The sequence below is a fragment of the Platalea leucorodia genome, assembly GCF_965183815.1.
Source record: "Platalea leucorodia genome assembly, chromosome: 9".
NCBI classification, from domain to species: domain Eukaryota; kingdom Metazoa; phylum Chordata; class Aves; order Pelecaniformes; family Threskiornithidae; genus Platalea; species Platalea leucorodia.
Genome location: NC_138831.1, coordinates 12,895,054 through 12,918,553, shown reverse-complemented (window position 1 = coordinate 12,918,553; position 23,500 = coordinate 12,895,054). Strand labels below are relative to the sequence as shown.

The 23,500-nt window shown below is 36.5% G+C and overlaps 1 protein-coding gene across 1 annotated transcript in view; it reads right to left on the bottom strand.

The window, feature by feature from the left end:
• CNTN6 (contactin 6) overlaps positions 1–23,500 on the bottom strand; it is a gene marked incomplete at both ends in the record, with an annotated part of 117,177 nt that overhangs the window by 80,957 nt on the left and 12,720 nt on the right. Inside the window, 2 exons of the mRNA XM_082321643.1 lie at positions 2,857–3,032; positions 10,236–10,362. Coding sequence (XP_082177769.1) covers positions 2,857–3,032; positions 10,236–10,362 — 303 coding nt within the window. The remainder of the gene's footprint in view (positions 1–2,856; positions 3,033–10,235; positions 10,363–23,500) is intronic.

Here is a 23,500-nt window from a genome sequence, read left to right as displayed (position 1 = left end):
CTGGTTGAAACAAAGAAGTAAATTGGATGGCAACATGAAAATAAGAAATAAGAAAATGTTAACTGTGAAATAACTGTTTCAAGGTAATTTGTTCCACTATTCTCATCAGGTCATTATAACATTTTCCATGTACTGTGTTTTTTTCTATTGTAAGACAAGTTAAAACTCAGTTTCACAGTGATGCTGCTAAATTGAAGCATTTTCCTGTATGTTTGTGTTTGCCAATGTAAATGACAACCTTCAATTTGTCTGTCCTCTCTCTTTTATATGGGAAAGGATGAAAACATCTGTCACTGCTAATGAAAAAGTAGTGCACTTCTTGAATACGGGATATATTTACCATTTTATGGTTGCTGTCAAGAACTGGAGGATTAAAACAGGATGGTAGCTGTGGGTTTGTTGCTGCTGTGGACAAATGAGACTCAACTTTGTTGAGACCTGCTCCCCGCAGTAACTTTGGGAAGTGTCTTTGTAGGGGTATGAAGCCTAAGTAAAGGAACTGCTTGATATTTAGCCCGTTTTGATTGTCATATATTGGCATGAAATTTCCAGCTATTAGTGAGTTAAGTGCTTCAGAGGGAATGCTTCACCAGCATGGAGTATTAAAGAACTGGTGTTTAACGGCTGAAAATACTTAATGCCATTGACAAAGTCCATTTTCTGGCAAACAGGTCCTCTATCTGCTAAGAGGCATCAGCTGCATCGCACTGAGATGCACTTTGCCTCAGACAGGCCAGAAATCACATGTGATTTCTTTCAGGTTTGCATGTCTGAGTGAAGACCCCAGGGCCACAGCCACCCCAGGAGTGGGGGAATTGCAAGAGGCCTCTGCAGAGCCACCTTGCTCTCCATGGGAAGGTGCATACCTGTGTTTAGGTCCTTAGTAAACTCAGTCTCCTAAAGAAAACTGTGCATTGGGGTATACAGTTTCTCTTTTCTACTAGGGAAAACTTCCAAGGGATCACATTTCCAACAAGAGCTTGAAATGAGGCACTTCCGTGCCAACCAGCATCTTTCGTTCCCTTGAGGACTACCAAGGATGCATTTGTGAATGTAGGGAAAAACATGGACCAGCATCCTGAGAAAGGACCATTCTCCTTTCTATTCCTTACCACTGAGGCTTTCCCCATAAGCTTTCTTTCCCTTCTTTCAGCTTTCTCCAAACCCTTCTCCTTGCAAAGAGTTAAAACAAGACAATTTTCCAGAGCTAGCTTTGGTCCCACACATGGTTGTGAAATGGTGGTAGGTAAAAGTAAACATAGAAAACCATAGGAAGGAAGTTCAATTAAATATTATGCAAAGGAGCACTGGCTATAAGAGCTGTTTATATATCCCAAGAGCTGGTGCACCAGGCCAGTGTGATTCTCTATGGGCTGGGAAAGCAGTGAATGGGAAATCAAACTGCTTCCAGGAATTTGAATCAGGGATAGAATTTTCCAGAAAAAGATTAAATCATTGAGTAATATGATATGCAGAACAATCACCAGAGCCTTCTTTCTTTCACAGATATTCCTGTTTTTCCCTTTTCTTCCCCCTTTTTTATTTTTTATACCTCCTTTGTGCCTCCATTTGAGGATATTCCTTTTCTTTAGATCTTTTCCCAGCTCTGTTCCTGGCCTATCTTGGTTCCTTGGGGATTACAGATTCCATAGACAATTTTGAGGTGGCCATCTATTCTTGCTTCTTTCTAAAATGGGATTTGTTCTGTCACTAAACAATTTTCATCTCCAGATCTTGAAATAATTTCCCATACAGGAAGATTGGCTTGCAAAGATGTTTCAGAAAAAGTGGGAAAATAATGAATCAAAATTTTTGTTTCCATTTGACCAGCTCTTGGGAATCAAAAGCTCTTTGAAATATTCAGGGTAAAACATTATTAGATGAGATACTAGCGATATACTGTTTGATCAGCTCTACTAAAAGAGAGTCTGTGAACCATCCTGACCTCTAATGTCTCCTTTGTATAACCCCTGCGACATGAGATTTGCTATGAGAAATGGAACAAGATTAATAATTAATACATTTGCTGGTGTCTGAAATAGCGACACAAGGCTGGCTTTAGACACATGTTTTATTAATGACGTTTGAAAACAATTGCTTTCTCCCAGCAACAGACAGCTCAGACCTTTATATTGAAGAAAAAGGAATGGAGGTAATATCTGGGGTTTTTTTTGTTGTTGCTGTTGTTCCCCCCCCCAGGGCATTAGCAGAACTCAGTCACTACATATAAACGTTGTGAAAAAGATTGTGAAGTTGTGAGGAAGTGAAATGGGGAGCAAGCCTAAAATAAATTTTAAATCGTCTCAAGACAGCATACGTGCTCTACCCAATCGAACTGAAATATGAAAAATTACAGAGCATAGCTCACCATTTTGCACACTGTGTAAGGAAAAAGTGTTTCTTATTCTGTTAATGTAACAAAATATCAGTGTGGCAATTAGGGGTACAATGTTTTTATGGCTCAGTTAGACCTCATTACGCTATAGAAAATAGAAAGCCTAACTTTTTGCAACATTTCTCCCCCCCAATTGTAACTACCTGCAATATAGCAAAGAAAGCACTGTCTTAGAAGGTGGAAACACCGTTATTAAGTGAAAATAATTGCACTCATCTTCCTTGACCTTTCAATTTTCTGAAAGTTATTCTTGTTCCTGAGGGCTAGCAGCCATCAGATGTCTGTTTTTGTTATTAATCTTTACTAGGAACGATTTTTTTTTTAAGAATAAGCACTGCTGAAGTAAGCCAAACCTATTGAACAGAATCACTGATGATTCTTTAATTATCCAATAAATTACAGTTCATGTGCAGAATTAATCGGAAAATAATGCTCTAATAAATATGATCTTCCCAACTTACATGCAAATTGAAGCTTTGCCTTCCTGCTCAGAATTGTTCCAAATGAATTTGTGGCCAAACACTGGTATGTTCCAATATCCTGTTTTTTATGTGGATTATTGATTGCCAAGCTGCCTCCAACCAACCTGTAGTGATAACTCATGGTAAGATCAATATCTGTGCCATTTTGCTTCCACCTTTGAGGGGAAAAAAATCAAATTATGCTTATAATTTACAGAGCCTATTCATATTTATCTTAAATAGTGTGCTGCAGCATACCTGTAATGATAAAAATGTAGTTAAATATCACAAAATTATATCATTTTTCACACAAGACTGCTTCTTACATCAATCATAATGACATCATTAATTCTGTTCTTTGAAAAATCTTTACTGCTTTTATTCTAGTTACCAGTGTTCATCCAAATGTCTACAAAAAGTAATTATAACTTATTCATACAAACTAAGTTATCCATCCAGTCGGGAGTATGGTATATGCCTCGACTACAGCTACCTTATTTTTTATAATATAAATGGTACCTGAATGTGCTTTACAGTCCTTGCAAATGATGTCATAAATTTGGTTAAAAAAATGATTTGGAGATATAGATCAGGAATGATTACACTTCAGAGGACAGATGAAAGCAGAGAGAGAAGTTTTTATACAGCGAGTTTGAGACTGATAATTTAATGATGAGAATACTGCTATTTTAAAACATGATTTGTCCCTGTTAGTCCACTAAGTAGAAAATGGATTGTGTCTGCAACATTACACAGCTATTTATAAATGTCAAAATAAAATTTATATTTCAAAGAAAACAAATATTATATGTTTTAAGAAGGGAAATTTTGTGGCTTTACCATTAGTTACATAAGGGTTGAATTTTCACTGTCTACATGAGGTCCAAAGGAAGAATAAAGGACTTCAGTCACTGACATCTGCAAGCTTTGGGCTTGTTAATGCCACACTTTAGGTTGTCAGCAATCCTAAAACTACATAGCCACATATTTTCTTCTCCTAATTTAATACCACAACCATCTCTTCAGCCTGTATCATTTCTGTTGACCTACATGGGCATGATGCCTACCTCTCCATAGGATGCAAAGACCACGCAAGAGTTGCTAATGGCTCACTGTGGGTTTGCAGAAGGCTTTATGGCAGTCCTCAAAACAAGGGCAATTGTCTCCTTGTTAATTATCTGAAGGATCACAGCATGAAAAATTCTGTTTCTTGTTATTTGCAGAGATGAACTTACTGACAGCGATGGTAGTTTCCACAGTTAACAAATTGAAGCAAACTTGCGCCATAACTATATCCCTGGAAGATCTGACCTGGTTATACAGCACAATACTTTACTTCTATCACCCACAGACCTTTCTCTACACAATCAGACTGCACAGGTAGTTGTTCTTTTGGAGGAAGATTTTCAAACTGTGGTGTGAAATGCAATTCTGTGTTCCAAGGGAAATCTTGACAAATATGTACAGAGGAAGTGAGGATCCTGACCTTTCAAGTGGGCACTTGTTGTTTTTAAAGATGAGTAATGACTGATTAAAATATGAAATCAATTGAATTCTCTGAACAAATTCTAGTAACATTAAATAATTGATCTGCGTCTGCCAATCAATGTCTTTTCTTTCATGAATGCATCAACATTAAGAAATTTAGACACAACTGTGGACAATAAGTAATTCTTCCTACCAATTGCAGCTGATTTTTGACCTTTCTGTACCTCTGCTCTATTCCTTTTTTATGTTTTGCTTTAGTTGGTCTAGTTTTTGCTGCTGTTTTGGGGTATTTTGGCTTTTTTTTTTTTTTTATTTTTCCAAAGATGAGCAAGATCTTAGCTGGTGCCCATCCATGAGCCTGTTCTATGAAGCAGTAGTCTGTATCAGTTAGGATTTTGCCATATTTCAGGATTTGCATACGGTACATGCTGCCTAAACCTTTCAATTTTCTAATATAGGATATTCTGGTATTTAGTTTGCCAGTTCTCTTTAATTTCAGAATCAATCACTGAAATAACTGCTGTCATCATTACATGGCTCCCAATTAAGCTCTATAATTGTTTTTCAAAACAAATGCAAAGTTGTTGGCTTAGTTGCTGCAAATGAATTCTTCACAGTATCCCCATAATCATTCTAATCATCGTGGTGCAATGATTATTAAACTTTGCATATAGATCAGGGGTTCATCTCCTGGTGTGGGCTTTTTCCTAATTAATATGTTTACCTCACTGAAGGAAGTGAATTAATGAATTCATGTGATAGACAATCATTTAATGACTTTGTGTGTTCTGCAGTATACTGTCTCATACACAGTAGTCTTTGAAGAATTATTTTAAGAGAATTCTAACATGAGCCTGTTAAGGCTGGGATCACCTACATGTTTTCGTGAACGTCTTCATGCAACCATTGGAAAATACTTTCCATCAATTATAGGAAATATATCCTGGACCAATTGTTTCAGAACCTAAGCTTTAAAAAAATATGCTGAATTCATCAGATCCCTAGGAATGTAAGACTTCTCAAATCATATTGATATGTCCAAACTTAAAAAAACCGCAACTGTGTGTTTTATGAATTCATAGAACAAATGAGCATATTCTATTTGCTTCAAAATCTAACTTTTTATAGAACATCAGTTATAAAATGTTCCCAATAAATTCTTCACTAAGTTAAAGACTTTCAGAACATATATATGTGGGACCTCCCCTGCTTCCCATCTTGATTTAAAGATCTCAAGCAAGAGGTAGTCTATTCTCTGTTGTTCTCTTTACTTAAACTGTTACCAATTTATCCTAACGTTCAAATATACCAATATACCACTATTCTTCCAAGCCACTGGGTTATGTTAAATCTTTGATGCTGGACTTATTGGGAACTTCCTTCTAACGTCCACTGCAGTCGAATCACTGATATAAGGATAAACTTGTTATATATGATTATTTCCTCTTATTTATACTACTTAATCAATACTTGTGATTTGCTATTCAAATAGTCTCCATCTCCAAGCAAATAAAAATGAGGAGGAGTAGAATTTATTAATGAACAGGAATATGTGAGTAATGTGTATTTACAATGCAACTGCAAATTATGCAATCTGTCTTCATGGTAATATCTTATAAAAGAATTATGGAAAAAATAATATAATGAATTTCTATCATGTTTTCACAGTGAAAAAATATTGATCTAGCTAAAAATGTTCAAAGAACACGGAAGCCCATAAAACTTATAAAAATGGTGAAATATTAGAGTTCTTTGCAGAATACAAATATTCTTAGGACTTGTTTGAGAAATGTCGATACATTTCAACATGTTGACTCTTAAGCTGCATACCCACAGGTTTTCTGGTGTTTAGACTTCCCTTAGCCTCTCTGAGTAGAATTTCTTCTGGGCCATGTATCTGCTGACACCACAATCCCAACACCTCTCCCTACACCCCAACCCATGTTGAAGTCAATCCAGCAGAGCTGAGGAGACAGAGTCCTCAGCCTGGAGCCACCACTTTATAGAAAAAATACAGGCATGAGGCATCTGACCTTCAGTCCAACACTTACACAGGCTGATAACGAGCTTCAGAGCAAAAAGTTTCTTTCAGGGAGATAAAACTGCTGTTCGGTCACCTACGATCTTTGATATTTTGGTAGGGAATATTTCAACTTCTGACATAAGATTATGATTTCTTATAGGTGGATAATTAACCAGGAAATTTCTGATCACGTCTGTAACAATACTATACAGTGCAATGTAATATCTAAGTAGCTATAATTAAATGAGTCCTATTTCTATGAGTAATGAACCTGGAAAAGAGTATTGTTCCACAGAAACTATTTAGAAAAAGGAAACATTTTCTTTCAGAGGATGTGACTTCTTTTTGGAAATGAGATGTGAAGGTGTATCAATTTCAGTGAAACTATCAATGTATGAATGTTGAAGCAATTTAGGAATTAGTAAAAATTCCACTTAGGCAATGCGCAAATATTTTGGATACACTCAAATGCAATATTTCATTAATTTGTTTTACTTGTCTTTAAAAAAAGATACACTTAGGAATATTAGAATTTCCTGCTGAAAGAGCTTTCTCCAGCTCTACAAGTAAAATCCTGGAAGTTTTACAAAGCATGCATGGCTGTGTCATGATTTTGTACCAAAGTTATCATAACTAGAAGCTCTTACTTGTATGTATCTTTCCCTAATTTGAACTACTTTCTGTGTTGATATATGCATACATGATTTAATGATTTATCTTTTCAGTGTACTGCTATAATAAAAATATGTATTTTTTAAGTCTTCATTGTGTTCTATGTTTCTTAGATTATTTGCATTCAAATGGAAATGTCCTGCCAAGTCACCTGAGACTTTCTTGTAGTTGGGAAAAAAAAAAAACTTGCAAAACCCCCTAGTATACAGTATTTCCATAGAGGAAGAAAATAGAAAGTTTAAAAACTATTGACTGTATACAAGACAACAGAGGTTGAAAGCATTTTTAATTCTACTCTACTTTTGAAGCAGAATCTGCAGTAAGTCAAGGGACAGCATTTTAGTGAACAAGTACACTATAGCAGGGTTGTCATTTGTTTTTCAAGGTTATGAATAAGACAAATATATTTTTGGGGGTTACTGGGAATCATTCTACAATTTTATGCAATGATTATAAACATATTTTACGTCATTTGCAATGATTGTATACTTTGTGCTTCTGTTCTCCTCACTTTTAGTTGTCTGTTACAGTTATCTTCTGTGGTACTTTGATTTGGATTGAATTTGAATCTCTTTATCTTATTTTACGGCATCATTCTAAGTTATGCTGAAATATTAAAATATTGTTATAATGAATAATGCTTATGCTGTCCTTGGATTTCTTATTTATTTGTTCAATTGACTGCTCTCTGTGAAGATAATTGAGGGGGAAAAAATCCTCAATTTCAACCTTGCATGAAAATGCTAGATTACATGATTATTCTGCATACTGAATGTAAGTTCAGAAAAAGAGTTAGAACTAAGCACCTGAGACTAAACAGAAAATGTCAAAATACTGCAGAAAACACTTGCTTGGCAGGCTTTAGGTGACTTCTTTCTGGTTGGTTTTTCGTTTGTTTGTTTTGTTTGTTTTTGTTTTCAGTGTGGAGGAAGGCTAGCTGTACTGAAGCGAATGACTTAATGGAAGAAAACTGTGGAACTGTGATATGTTCATGGATAGGCTGTAAGCAGAAAAATAAGTAAAATTCGTTACTTAAGTTAGTTGATGATAATCCCTCAATCAACTGTAACAGAAAAGTTTAAGTGCAAAAAATTATAAATCTATTTTGAAAGGTTATGTTTATTTACCACCAACATTACACAGGGAAACAGTTGAAATAATATACCTAATATTATAAACAATTTTGACTTTATAGAAAAAGGCATAATAGATAAAATGGTATTTATCAGGATATTTATATAGATTTCCTAACACATGTGCTGATTTTAGGGATACTTCTATCCATATTTTTGTTTCCATTGTAGTGAGATCTATGTTCTCTGTTACTTCCAGCAGCGGCCAACAGGAAATCAGTGTCTCATTTTTTATTACTTAGCCCTTATGCCTACTTCAGTTCTATACAGTTCTTGCATTGTGGTTGTTAGACACAGGATTTTGAAATGAAGTTGCAAAAAGTTACTACTTTATTTGATGAGTCTATAACATATGACATAATAAAAGAAAACTTCTAGGAAATGTTAAGTATTTTTTTCTTTAAAGAAAAGGTATTAATCAGCATATTTATTTATGTAAAAGGTGCTAAATAGCAAATTAGCTTGTATATAACTTTATTCCTGTTGTAGTGGTTTCTGAATCATTTCTGAATCAAAGAAAAACCTTGCAGTAGTCCTTGCTGTTCTTTTCCATCACTCAACAGAGGATATAATTAAAATTTCATACTGTGCTTGATTTATCTAAAATTGTTGGAACTTGAAATATATAGGCTCAATCCTTATCTGACAAAACTGGCATTAGCTCTAGTGAAATCAAAGAAAAGTGCTGAAGACTCCCCATTCCTTTCAAGTCATGGTGAAAAGCTCCCAGGTTGTAATAGCAGCAGTGATAGTCTGATAACTTCTAATTGACCTAGATAGTTCAGGATCCATCCCCAGATGTTGATCTCATCTTACTGGAGTAACTGAGGCTTTGCAAAACGTCCTTTTTGTGCAAAGAAAATGAATCTAATTAATGAATGGGTAGGAAAAAAGTGAAAGAGAAAATATGAATATTAGATATCTTATGGGAGGAGACTTCATAGCTCTCCTGCCTAATGAAACCTGCTGTCTCTACTATTTGTGCATGTGAGGAGTCCGTGGTTGGAATAAAAGAGTCAGTAATTTTTATAGGTCTCTGGGGAAGCTGCCTGTATACATGGATATGAAGCAGATGGATGGATGCACTGGAAAGACTTGAAATTCATTATGTGAACCAGTAGATGTTCATGTTGAAAACAGGAAGAACATATGGGATGGGAAATGGGTGAGGATTTCTACTCATAGGAAGAGAAGTTACACTGTGAAAAGGAGATAAAGTATTCCTTTACTAGCACAATATTTGGAAACAAATTAATACATGAAGTGCAAAAGCCAAGTTGATAACTAGTAGTGGTGCTTTACAGAGAAAACTGTTGTGTGAGCAGTTAAAAGCTATTGAATAAATACTGTCTAAGTATTTGGTAGGACACAATTTTCTTTCATGTCTTGCATGAATAATTTCTTTTTTTTTTTTTTTTGATTTTCCTTTTCCCAGACCATTATTTTCCCCTTTTCCTTTCTGAAGAAAGTACACTGTCATTTTTTTCCAGATTTCCAGCTTTTCCTGTTATTAGACTCAGATTTCCAGATCCTTGGTACAGCAAGCTACGTTTTAAATGATGAACCCACAGTTATTGAATAAACAAACAATCCTATGTACCAAGGTTTTATTAAGTGAGTCTGCAGAGTATTGTAAGTTAGATATCAGAGCTGTGCCTTGCTGTTTCTCTAAATAAACACTATAAATATATACATGAAATGTTAGAAGTTGCTATTTTGCTTTCCAAATGCTTTGCATTTATTGATGTACGGAAATTTTTATCAAATACAGATGCGCAGCACTTCCATTTTTCACAGCTATTCTGTGGATTCAGAAGTTATTTTGTATGTTTTAAAATACTTCGGGGACAATTTTCAATGATGTGCTTTCTTTTCCTGTGCTAATTTTCTTAACAGTAGACTAGCAAAAATATTTTTCCTTCATTCTTCAAATTTACTATACCTATGTATACTCTCGCTATGAGTGCTTGACACATTTGGAAGTATGTATAATGATGTACTACTGATTAAAACACACTTAAAAGATTTACAGTGAGACAATACTTTTCCAAAGTTGACTTCACCTGTAGTATGGGAGTGGATATCCTTTAGCTGTACAGTTCAGTAGGATTTCTGGATTTGCTGAGCCCATGGAATAAGTGATATCATATGGCTCTTGGATAAAAATAGGACCATGAAGGGTTTCTTCCTCTGTGAAAGAAAAACAATAATTTAAGATTAGACATCTTTAGCGTGTCCTTACACATAAAAGTCTCCTTTGGTGTCCTTTGCTTTTGGTCAAAAGTTAAGGTCTGCTATCATATTCAGCAGAGAATCTACCTCCAGACATTTGGCTATTAAGGAGGAAATATTTCAAGCCTGATTGATAATAAAATCGCATATCCCAAGTGTTGGTGATTTATTTTGCAAGTGACAGTGAAGACTAGCTTCTTTGCATATTTCCTATGGAAGCTATATGGCCATCTATTAAATCTCCCCCATCTACCTCATACTTGTGCTTTAGATCGTGACTGGAAACAGGAAAGAATGAAGTTGTGGCTTTCTGTGTTTGGTGCTTCTACCTCCCTGCTTGCCTGGTGAAGTGGATGTGTCAGCCTCACGTCAGCCTTTGAAAGACGGGCAGCTCGTTGACTGCGGCCAAACTCTGGCAACACAGACATTTCGCTACGGTCCGTGAGAGTGCTTACCATGGGAGGGGCAGAGTGAGGACCTCTAGCAGACCAGCAAATAGCTTCTAGATCAGGAGGTCCACTGTGGTGGGGCAGTGGTCCTGGGCTTTCCTTTCCTCTGCCATTTGGCCTCTCTTTCTGGTGATGGGGTCCAGAAGGTCACATCATAGTTTAAGGGAATCAGTCATTTCCTTCTCTTCTAACCCTTCACATCCTTTGATATATTACTTTCGTATACTTTAGCTGGCCTGGTTTCAGAGTTTGGGTTGGGTTGGATTGGTTTGGTTTTTTTCCCCTCATTTGGGCCCTTTTAAAATAGAAGTAGCATTAAATAAGGGTTGATTATTCATAATTTTCACTAGAACCTGTATCCTTCCTGTGACCCACAGAGTCTAATTACAGCATGTAAACACAATGGGACAACAGACATGTGGGATGTAGTGAGGCCCATTTGCTTCCTCAAAATCGTAGAGGTTCCTGCAAGGAAAACTTTCATGGAGATTAAGTGATGTTTTCACAGCTATAACCAAATATTAGTGACAGAACAAATAAATGATCCCAGATCCTTGAATAAAGCTTAGCAACTGGACCATCCTCCAGTTCTCAGATGTCTTACATGAGTCCAAGAAACCCAGAAAGTTTGCAGTATAGTTACACAGCTGGGAAGAAGAGGTACTAACCCAAAAAACTAGTTGCTTTACAGTTGTGTTCAGGAAGCAACATAAATGTTGGCAGTAATCATGTCTGATTTTATTCACCTATGTTATCTGCTTGTTGGTAATGAGAGAGGGAAGGTACAACCTACTTCCCAAATGCCACTGCTTCACTGCACCTTGTGTCATTACTTCAGTCCCCAGGTTGCCAAGTGCAATCCTCTTGCTCTATAGCTCTGTAACTCCTAGAGGATTTTCTCAGCTGCTACAAATAGGTCTTGCTCTACTGACACCAGCAGAGTCTCCTCCTGCATCCCCAAAGATGACCAGCTGTCCCAATGCATTAACTCAGCATGCACCCCCAGGCAGTTCTCCAAGCTTCACCCCAGCCAGGTCAGCTCCGGCCGCTGGTACCTTGTCAACCCAAGTGCCTTCTGCAGGGCTGTAAGTAACTGCACAAAGTGCACGTCAAAAATCAGATCACCTGTGTCTGCTACCAGCTGTATACATATTCATCTCCCTTTGTACTTTTCAACCACTTCAATCTATTTCCTCTAAATTTTAAAAAAGCCAGATCAGCACTGTTGTCAGCTTTCATCTTTTTGTGACACTTGCTGTTTTTCTGAGAGTCCTAATGCTGGAATTGTATTCATAATTTTTATCTGAAGGAATGAGAATATAATATTTATTTTTTTAATATCATTGATTTTTAATCTTTATTTCATATCTGAAATATTTTTAACTAAATCAGAAAAGTTAACTCCCATCTTTCTAGGAGTAAAATTGTTTTTTACTGATTAACATAGTCAGATTTTTCTACTTCAGTGGATCTAAAGCAAAGAACATCTGGCAAAACTCTAGAGAGTGATGAACAAATGAAAATGTTTTATACTTAAGCTCTTTTGACCAGAAGCCTTTTTAAGGATGGCATCTGATAATCACAATGTTTTCCACATATCTTAATCGAGATGCCCACTCCTACATGTCTGCTAGCCTGATTTACACTGGATATCCTTCAGAAACTCAGAAAGTCAGCCCAGTTGTGAGTGTGTTTTCATGAGCAGTACCTGTGAGAAATAGCCTTCAAGAGAATTGGAGTAAAATTCAAAGTAGCAGTGAAAAAAGATTGATTTGTTTTATACCACAATAGCTGTTTGGGTAGACACATCTCATTTAAAGAATATCTCATGTTATAAAGGAGATAGCGCGGCCATAGTAGAAAAAAAAATACATCCTCTCAGTTTAGGGTATAAAGTAAGCCAGGCTAGTAAAACAGCTAACATGACCTAGTGGTTTGAAGACAAAATACTAAACTTGGCTGAACTTTATATATGATGTTATAAGTGAAATAACAGACCATAAAATGCAGTAAATCACGTAAAAAAGTATCAATTTCCATAACTTTTTCATTCTGTTACACTTTGCAGACTATATATCAGCTTAGAGTAGACTCCAAATATTTCATGACTTATCCATAACTAGTGGACACAGGTGAAAATCTCAGAAAATATGAAACAAACCCAATGAAAGAAGCTGTCGCTCAACTACTTTCAAGATTTGATAGGGCCTTACTGTTTGCTTTTGGTGGGGGTTACTCAAATACCTAAAGATAAGTGTGCATTTCAGCCCTTACCGCTGTCTAGAGCTTAAATTCATAATTTTTTTATTCTTTATATTGTGGTTCTTCCAGGGGTCTTTAGTCATAGAGCAAGATGCTGTAGGAAAAACAAATAACATATCTTACAGTTCCAACTTTCTGATCAGAAAGGTTACTCATCTCCCAATATTGACCTAAGACCCCAAATTATTTTTCCTTTATTTCATACTTTCAGAATCAAATGTTTGTAAATTAAACCAGAACTATTTCTATTTCTAATGATAGTCTTTCTTGTTGTGGGGAGTAGGGGAGAAGACAATTTGTTCAGCAAACCCTGCGGGGCAAGGCAGAGTGGCTCTCAGAGATGGTGGCTGGATATAGTTAAATAATCTTTGTTTCTTTTCCTGCTACTCTTCAATTTTGAATCCCTTGACAAATTTTAAGACTTCTTTTTTCACTGTTTCTACAATTGATCCTTTGACTTGCCTTTTCTTTGGTAGGAATTTTCTTCCCTTCTGGGTTAATTTACTTAGCCTGCTAGTCAATCTCGTTACCTTCCCAGAACTGCCAGTGAAAAGCACCAAAATGACCTAAGGATCATTGTTCCATTTTTTAAATCAATGTAGCTGGGTGGGCCTGAAATTAACAGTAGTGAGCTACCTGGTGTACAGAGAAATACCTGGTCTAGCTGATAAAAATGTAAATGTTTTGGTAAATCTGGAATTAAATTCCCATGATGAGTTCTAAATGGAATTACTGCAAACTTAATAATTTGCAGATTTCTGAACACCTTAGTTCCTGTATCCCCTTTGAGTGTCCTTAACACAGCAGACCCTTATTGTGTCGAATAAGGACACAATAGTTTATATATACCTTAACAGTTCCTTTACAGTAGATATGTCGCAGTACCTATCACAAAAATATTGCCCATGAATTTTAGTAAAGGTGGCTTCATGCTATCGTTTTCTCTTTAATATCCTTTTCTTGCTGCCTGATCTGCAACAGAGAATAGCACCAAATTTGTGAGAAATGATGTGCGATTTCAGAGTCAATGGTGTACTATAAGCCCATCTCTTATTTATAGAAAAGGTCAGGCTGGTCATTTCTAATTTCCTGATGCATCCTTTTGCATTTGGTATAGAGAATGGCCATATATTTCTCCCCCGTTCTCCAGATTCAATACCAGTCACCATGATTTCTCCAGAGATACATATGACAAATGAATCTTTGTAGGACTGTTTACTTTTGTTAAGATTTAAATAATTCAGATTTTTTTTAATCTATTGGAGTATGAATATTTGATTAAATGTATCATTTTTATCCGTAAAACTTGTGTGCGAATCCTCAGCATGGTGCTTGAAAGCAAATATAAACTCTCGTTATGAAATGTTTTATAAGAAGTTGAAATTTATTTCTTTATTTTACCAAATCAGTTTGATCTCCATAAAGACCATAATTATGCTAGTCTGAATTCAAATCTAAAGTATGAAAATGAATCCACATTCCTTTATTCATTAGATGACATTGTCTTCAGCCAATATAGAGATTAACACAGTGCCAATGGAAGAGGAGGAAGCCTATTTTTTTCATAATTATGTAACAGCAGAGGATATCACAGTGCTTTCCTCTCATTGCTTTATGGGCAACAGTTAGTTATATTGGGCTATGATATTCATGTCAAACGTAGTCAAAGAGTTTTTGGTTAGTCACAATAAATATTTAAATACTTATGCACTGTCTCATCCAGACAAGGAGAATGAAATACAAATCTGGAGGCCACACTTAATCAATTTTATTTCCAGCAGGATTCTGCTCCCTGTTCTTTCCTGTTGTTTGACTCTGGCTGGCTTCATATTTAGCTCCTTATGAGGTATCTGCTCAACTGGAAATGCTAGGCAATACAGCCTGAGAGCAATTTAGGCTGGCCAAGCCATACAGCCTGAGAGCAATTTAGGCTGGCCAAGACCAAGTCTGTAGCATATATATAGACAACTTAGTAGACCAATATTGCAAACTAGCTGAATTTTTATCCCTTTCTTACCACAGATTTTCCTTTCTATTATGACTTTTGCAAAGTGGAGTTGTAATTACTATTACTCAAAGTTGATGAGTAATATCAGATAAAATCTGTTTGGTGAAACTGAAAGTGTCCCAGAAACATCATGCTCCATTTGCAGAGAAAGGCCACTTAAGGCTTTAGGTTTGCCTGTATGAATCAGCTCCAAGCAGACAAACTCAAGAGGATTCACTGCTCAAGGACCAGAAAGGTACAGTTCTGTTACTCTGAGTGCTCCAAAGTCTGCAGTATGTGCAGCTTCTGTGATTATTTCTGTTGCCACAATGTTTTGTGGAGCTGCTCAGAGATTATGTGTTCTTTGTGCTGCATGCTGTAGAAGTAGCTAGAAGTCTTGCATTGAAGAATCCCAAATAAGTGATGGGCTAGGGCTGTTCTTTCCTCACTTGGATTCATGCAGTAGGCATGGAGGGGTTGTGCTGCTGCCTAGGCAGGTATATGTGTAGCATATCAGTGTATCCTTACCGAAGATTGTAAGAATAAAGAGGCCAGAATAATGGTAAAACCTGTGCTCTAAAAAGCTTCTAAATGCAAAACTGCTATAATTCACAAAAGCAAACCAGATAAGGAGGAATTTATCCAGGCTATTAAGTTCCAGGAAGGCTGTAAATTCCAGGGGTACTGAGTTTCTAATGAATCTTTCTTAATGTGCCTTAGATAGAGCCTCATATCTGACTCAAAAAATTAATATGACTTTATGGGCCAAAGCTGACACCTGATTAAGAGGCCTCTTTTAAATCAGCTTGATAGTAAAACACCTGTCAGTTCTAGGAAAAAGGATGGGACAGGTGAGTTAGAGACTTCCTCCTTGTAATGACAGCATGGGTAGAAAAAATCTGAATGACTTCGAAATCTGTTTAATTTTCTTCAGAGCTGAAGTCATTGGCAAGTTTTAATTGGAAGAGGGGGAATTTATAGGGCCTACAGATTTTTAAATGTGATTGAATCCTGCAAATAACATGGGGGTTTTGATTGAGTCTTGTCAGAAGCAGAACAGAATGATTATTTTCCTCATCAAAAGCCTAGACCAAGTAGCTCAAGGACTTTAAAAGGAGTATGCCAGATGCAAAACGAGACGTAAAGGATGAGACACTGTTTGCTAACAGGAAAGTGTAAAGTAACACAGATCAGTTCAAGGAATCAGATATTAATGCTGAAAGAGAAGATGAGAAAAGAAGAAGCAGAAAAGGGCCATGAAAGCACTCTGTAAAAAGAAAAACAACTTGTCAGTACTACAGGCAATGGGAGGCAGGCTTCTCTCCTCTCTCTCTGAACGTCATTCGGTTCTCAGAGAGTGAAGCAGGAGACACATACAGAGAAAGGGAGATGAGAAGAGATGTTATAGGTTTGAGCAGGCAGAAGCAACCTAAAACCTGTAGGATTTTCCCAAAGGGCCTTCAACTTTCATGTGTTTTCTCCCTTCAGACATTGATGTACAGAGCTCCAGAAACATGGGGCTCCTTTCAAGTTTCAGCTTCTATTGAAAAAGTCAAATTGGGATTAGTGGTGAAATTCCACATTGTCTCTGTTATCAGACACCAAAACCAGAAAGACACTTAGCTAACTCTGATGTAGGGAGAAAGGCAGGCATCGAGGAGGCATGCAGGGTGAAGTCCTGGCCCTACTGAAGTCAGAGAAAGTCTCGGTAATGAATTGAAGCCTGGCGCTTGAGCCCAGGTTTTATATGTGAAGCTGTCTATAAAATGACAGTCAACAGTGCAAGGTATCCCTTTCATCTGGGACACAGTAGGATTGCGATACCCCTTCCTCACAGATTTGAAAAATAGTGAGGGTAAGCAGATGAAAGGAGGCATAACTGTGAACCTTTGATTTCCCAGCAGCAGGGCTGGAGCTGTCACCCTAAGCATCTGCCTTGCTTTGTCTCCTCTTCCTGTGCGTGGCGCATGGAGGTTGCCTGCAGCTCACCCAGAGAACCACAGTCTGGATTTGAGTTTGGAGATGCAACTTTCAAGACCGGAATAGTTAGGGCTCCTCTAGCCCTGACAAATGGCACAGAAATCTTAAATGTCTTCAATAAAAACAATTCTGTATCCCCTAAATTTGATTCCTTGAAAGGTCATTCAAATATTCCAATACTTTTTCCTAATATTTAAACATAACATGTATGGTGATGTAGGTAGGGTGATCAGAGGCTAATGTGGCAAGCAATGCACTCAGGTTATATACTAACTGCACATTTTCCTGAAGTACTTGGGTGTGAAAACAAACAATAAAAGTATGAAATATTACTTTAATTACTAATACCACCAGCTGTCAGGATTGCCAGAATCTAGCATATAAAATTAGGGTGTAATATATCACAGGTAATAATTAAGGAAGTATTATGCAAAACTGACCATATTCTTGAATTATGAGCCTTATGCAATTAAATATACATATTGACAAAAGATTTTGTCAAAATCTGATACTTCAAACATTTTTTACCATTTCTATTATGATAACCAGTATTGCTTCAACACTTTGAGCTAACTTTATCTGAATATAATTGGGTATCAGTGAATTTATTACCCATCTGCATTTTGTTCTAACAGATACACATGTTCTAATTCCAAATAATTAGTGATAAATGCCAAAATGTGATGTTTCTCATAATATCATACTGAGTATACCAATCAAACTCTTACTTCACATTTACATGATACTAACTGCATTGAATACAAACCCAAAATATTCCCTAAAGATTCCAGTCCAGAAGTTCAAGCTACAGTGAAGGAAAATTGCTCATAATTGATGCATTCTGGATAGCATTCAATGAAGCTTCAGTAATTTACACTTTTGGCTACAGATGAACACAGATTTATGAACAATTCATTGTGGAGGTATGTGTAAAGGTACAATAGCCTGAATAGGTATAGGGGCTATAAATACAGCAATGTGTGAACTGTATTAATAATGTAATATTTTATTAAGAAATAAAAAAAGTCTGAGTAACAATGGTAGAATTACTAACTGCGTGTGACTTCATTGGGTTTATGAGATTTTCTGAAGACTTTTGTGTTATTGTGCAAGATGTAGACAAGATAAAGGAAGCCTTTTCATTTGTGCAGGTGATTTGTTTTATGTGATGAACTTGGTTGTGTCCTTCAGATACAGAACTATTGTGGAACAGACATCTAATTACAGAGACAAATATCCAAAATGAAGTTAGAGGGATGTGTCTTTATGATGTATAGTAATCCTGACTTGCACTCTTCTCAATGAAATTTCATTAGTTTTTGTGTTACTAGGCATGATGAATAAATAATAATGAACCTTTTCCAATCTACTGCACAAGCATTTTGTTCACTGTAATTTCAGTTATAAGTGAGACCTAGATTTGATGACAGATACTGTTTGCTGCATTGTACTGTTGTAATATTCATTTGGCACTGTTGCCAAACTGACTGAAGGCTTAATTCAATAATTTACAATACAGGAAAAGATAACAGCTATATCATTTAATATCCTGCCAGTTAAATAAATCCAGCACTTTGTTTCTCTGTAACTTTTTTTTGTGCGAAATATAACTGTGCTTTACTGTCTTAGGAAGATGGTGATTAATTAAGCTCAGATAATTTTTGCCACTGCTACTGTTGGTCAGCTCTGGGTTTTTGCATGATGACTCCAAAACTCCATTGCAGCTATTGATAAATGCTCTGTAGAGAGCGGGAGAGAGTGAAACACTAACTTGAATAAGCATATAACAATATGGCAAGTTACAGTTCTGCCTTTTCTCAAAATGGAAAAAAAAAAAAAAAAAAAAGTGGAAATTTCTTCCAGCCTTTATGATCCATTCCAGACCCATTTCAGTCTTTTCATTAAGCATCTTGCTTTGCAGCCCTACGCTCCCATCCAGTGACTCTGGAAACAGAGGGAGGCAAAAGGAAATTGCTCCATTGCCTTTTCCCTCTAGATCCTGAGCAAGCCTAGGGGGAGGAATAGCTCTGTCTCTCTTTTCTCCCTTTTTTCTATGTTAGGATAAACCATCTGACTGGTTTCAAGGAGTTAGACTGAAATGCCTTATTCCTCCACACCCCTGTTCTTGGCTAACCTGAGGTATCTGAGACAACCAAGCCTTTTAATCTTCAAGTTCATTTACACAAATCTTTACCATCTTTCATAGCACCCTTCTTCCTGCTCCATGGCAGAAAGACTTGGGGAATCTGTTGGAAAAATACTGATCAAATGCAAATGAATTTACTAGGGCACTTTTTTTTTTTATTTCCCCAATGTGACTATAATTTCAGTATAGAAAATATGCAGCAGCCTGATGAATGCCAAGTTTGACTAACATTTTTATAGCTGGTAGTAGATACAGTTTCATGCTTCGTCAATTTTTTTCTTTTTTATGTAGAGACTATGAGCCAAAGTGCTTTCAAGTCAGTGAAAGCCTTTCATAAACGTCAATGGGCAATGGATCAATCCCTTTGACTGAACAGAACATAAGCAACTGATACCCCATTTTTTCTTAGTCTTCTCTGTGTGTGAAACACTGTACTATGTAACATGTATTTATCATATACTTATGCATGTATATAAATGTATAGTGTATATACATCCGTATAAGCAATTACACACACATGTGCACACGCACACACTCTGCAGGGAAAGAGGGAAGAGCTCTGCTAAGAACATTCTTTGCTCTTCTATTTATATTGACTACATACTATGTGATAAATTATAATTGGTGTATTAAATACTTTGCTGTTTGAAAACTGTACCTATTCAGTGTGCAGTAGCTGCTGGATATTGATGACAGCTGCACTGTTTTCAGGAAGATACTTAGTAGCAAAGATCCAGCCACACTGGAACAAAAAAGAAGTGATGAAAAATGCTAGTTTGCAAATAGTTTGAATATACTAAAGCAAACAATGATTCCTCTTTTGTTTCCAGAGGGCACACTTCGTAATAGGAAACATATTGTAATGTGAAGTAGTATTTTGGTTTTTGCAGTATTATGAGTCCCAGACCTTGTAGAAAGCTTGATACAATCACCATTATAGGGGACTTAAATTGCAGGTGGATGTTTAAGCTCTGTGTACATGTTATTTAAATTTTGCTTATTTACTTTGAATAACTGGAACGAAATGGCTGCTTCATAGATGCTTGCTTTTCCCACTAGGGCTTAAATAACAGGCATGAATAAAGCTAGTCAGGAACTAGCTGTAAGAACTTGACATCAGAAATTATTTTATATGTAGATAGAAAGGTTTATATTCTGGAATAACACTTAGAAATAATAGAGATTATGAAGATAATAGAAAAACATGTGAAGAGAATTTATTTTTGTAGTCCAAATTTCTACCACAGCAAAAATCTTTAGGACACAGGGTTGTCTGATATAGAAATTTCAGGCTGCCACCTACCTCTTGCTTTCAGATGATTGATAACTTGGGAATAAAATCTTGGAAAATAAATCATCTTAAGCAATTAAGGTAATGTCAAACCAGGCAAGATTAAAAAGGTCTTTATTTTCTTACATATAATTGAAGAGGAATGCAAGAGATATTTATAACGTTTTAAACCTAAGGCCGATCCATTTTAAATTAGATTAATCAGGCAGGATATTATCGAAATATTTATTGTATTGACTGACTGATTTACATATGCTTGTCATCACAGTATTGACATCCATTTAGTAGATTGAAACTAAATTTGGAACTTAAACAAAATAGTAGTCTTTCTTGACCAAAAAACAGGTACAGTCTATTGGAAAATTGACTGTCGGCCAGTGAAGAAACAAGGAAGGGTCAAGCAGAAGTGTCTCTTCGCTTTCCCTCTTAGCCTTTTGTATTGCCATACAAATAGAGAACTGCTGCCTGATGTGTAGTGTACGGCACATTTCTCTGCTCCCAGGGGATTTTGCTTGATTGTGTCCACTATCCTGACCAGAAAAATCATCCCAGTTCAGATCTGCTTTGGGCATTGCATGTAGTGTAAAGGTAGAGGAATATGCAATATAGTATTCAAGCTATATGCCATCTCTGCTCTTATGGTCTTCTTTAGGTGTCTACTTTTGGCTGACTGTCATGTAATCAGTTGGGTGCACCTTTAATCTGAGCCAGTATGGCTGTTTTCATGAGATGTACTTTCTTGTGCAGCATCACCTGCAGATCTGCCTCACTCTTAGAATATTTATGTTTAATTACTATTTTGGCATCTGGCAAAAAAAATCATTACTATCATAAGCAGCAGAAGGGAAATAGTGATTTAAACAGTCTGTATCTCAGAAAAATCTGGTTGGGATTTCATGGAACATAACTTTACCATTAGACACCTACTGTATTTCAGAAAGCTGCTGAAAACAGTGAGGTGCAATAGTTCCCCATGAAAGGGCATCATAATCCTCTATTGTGGAAAATATTAGGCAACCAAAATATAATTAGCATTGTATATTTTGTTATTGTGTCAAGCACTGAAAGCTCCCAGGCACTTTTTAAATAAATAGAATAAACGGAGATAAATGAAACTGAACTCTGTTAAATATCATCAACTAAGATCTGCTTTATTACTGGCAATTAAACAGTGAAAGTCAAAACACAAGCTATCATTATCACTCATTGATTAAAAACCAGTTAGAACATTGCATTTCGAACTAACCTACCGCTTTGCTCATTATGCATTTCAGCATGAGCAACAGCACAATATTTCAGAAATAATTAGGAACACAGCATAAGCGATCAGTGCTAATGTTCTGGAATAAAATTGCCAAAGCAAATGATTATAGATCAGCCAAAAGACACTATTTGAAGCCATCATCTTTTGTGACTGTTTAATATCTTCATGATGATCTTTTTCTGAGCAAACACAAATGAAGTTAAGTCTTTTCAGTAATGGTATCCTAAAATTTAGCAGAAGCCACAAACATAACTTTGTAAATGCTCATTTTTTGGAAAATAACTGATAGCAATTGAGTTGCTTGGGCAATTTTTGTCTCTGGTTTCTCTTTTAGAGGAACTAATACCAACATTTCTGAGGTACAGCAAGCTGGGGACATCTCACTGTCAAACTACTGTTCTTTTCCATTCAAGTAAAAATTGACCTTTATCTGATCTATTCTCAAAGAAATGACAGCATAAATAGTAAAACAAAACCCAACTGAAAGGCCAAAAAAAAATGCAGGCTGATAGGGCTGCACTGAAATTCTGCTTTGGAGCAGAGACAGAAAGGGAAGGGTTTAGCAGCAGGGCTAACCTGACCATGGCAGGGCTTGGAGCCAGGTGTACGTGAAGTAGAAATGTTGCTGGCATTGTCAGTAGGCTGGAAAACCTGGGGAAAACTGGAAAAGTGGAGAGACCTACCATTATACGTTTAAGGCAGTCCCTTTCCCCTTCTGATGTCGATGTTTGACATCATTTTAATGCTACACATTTATAAACAGCACTAGTCCAAAATACAGTTTTCTTCAGGTGTCCCTGTTAATTCTTCCTGAGGCACTCACTCCAGAGAAGAGCCTGTAGAGCGTGGGATGATATTCCATACCCTTGCCCATTATGTCATTTAAATTCCCTGTTTCTTAAGAAGTTCACAAAAACTAATCTAAGCCTTATACCTTCTCCCCACCTGGAAACCTTGCAGAGAAGACAGTATGAGTGCAGGCAGAAGAACTGAGCCCAGGCTTAGGACCTCCTTACACTTGTCTCAGTCCATTGAGTTCTCTGCAATTTTGTACAATTCTGCTGCTTGGGCTGGAAACAGAAATACAGATCAGGCAATCTCATTCTGAATAGCCTGATGGGAGCTTTAGTGCCAGGACAATAATGAAATGCAGGGAAAACATTTCATATGTATTACTTTTCTGTAATTTTTCTCTAATCCAAAAATCACAAAAATGCTGTAATTCTGCAGAAATCTTGCATACTTGGGTTGCATATTTTTCCTAGCTACAGTAGGAACTGATAACAGACTGCTAAATTACTGCTTAATAAACCACTAAATGAGTGCCATCTAAGATAACGGGGCATTAAATGACAACTATTCAGGGAAAAAGTAGAAGTGCAGAAAGAACTGCAAGAGGACTCTCTGCATAGAGGGAAATTGGATTAGTCATCTCATCTGTGCCAGTGGTGAAATTCAAACTGAAGCAGATTTGAAAAAAAGGAAAGTGTTTTAATGCCATAGTGTGCCAAAGGAAGAAGTACGCTCAATGTGGGAGCTACTTCTCAGCACAGCAAACTTGAGCTGGGGCAGACAGTATTTCAATTACGGGGATAATGTGAGCAGTAAAATGTAATAAATGCAACGACAAAATAAAATAAAGGCAAAACCCGAAAAACATTAAATAATGTAAAGGTGATATTATATTAAAAAAAAAAAAGTCAAAAGAGATGGAGGT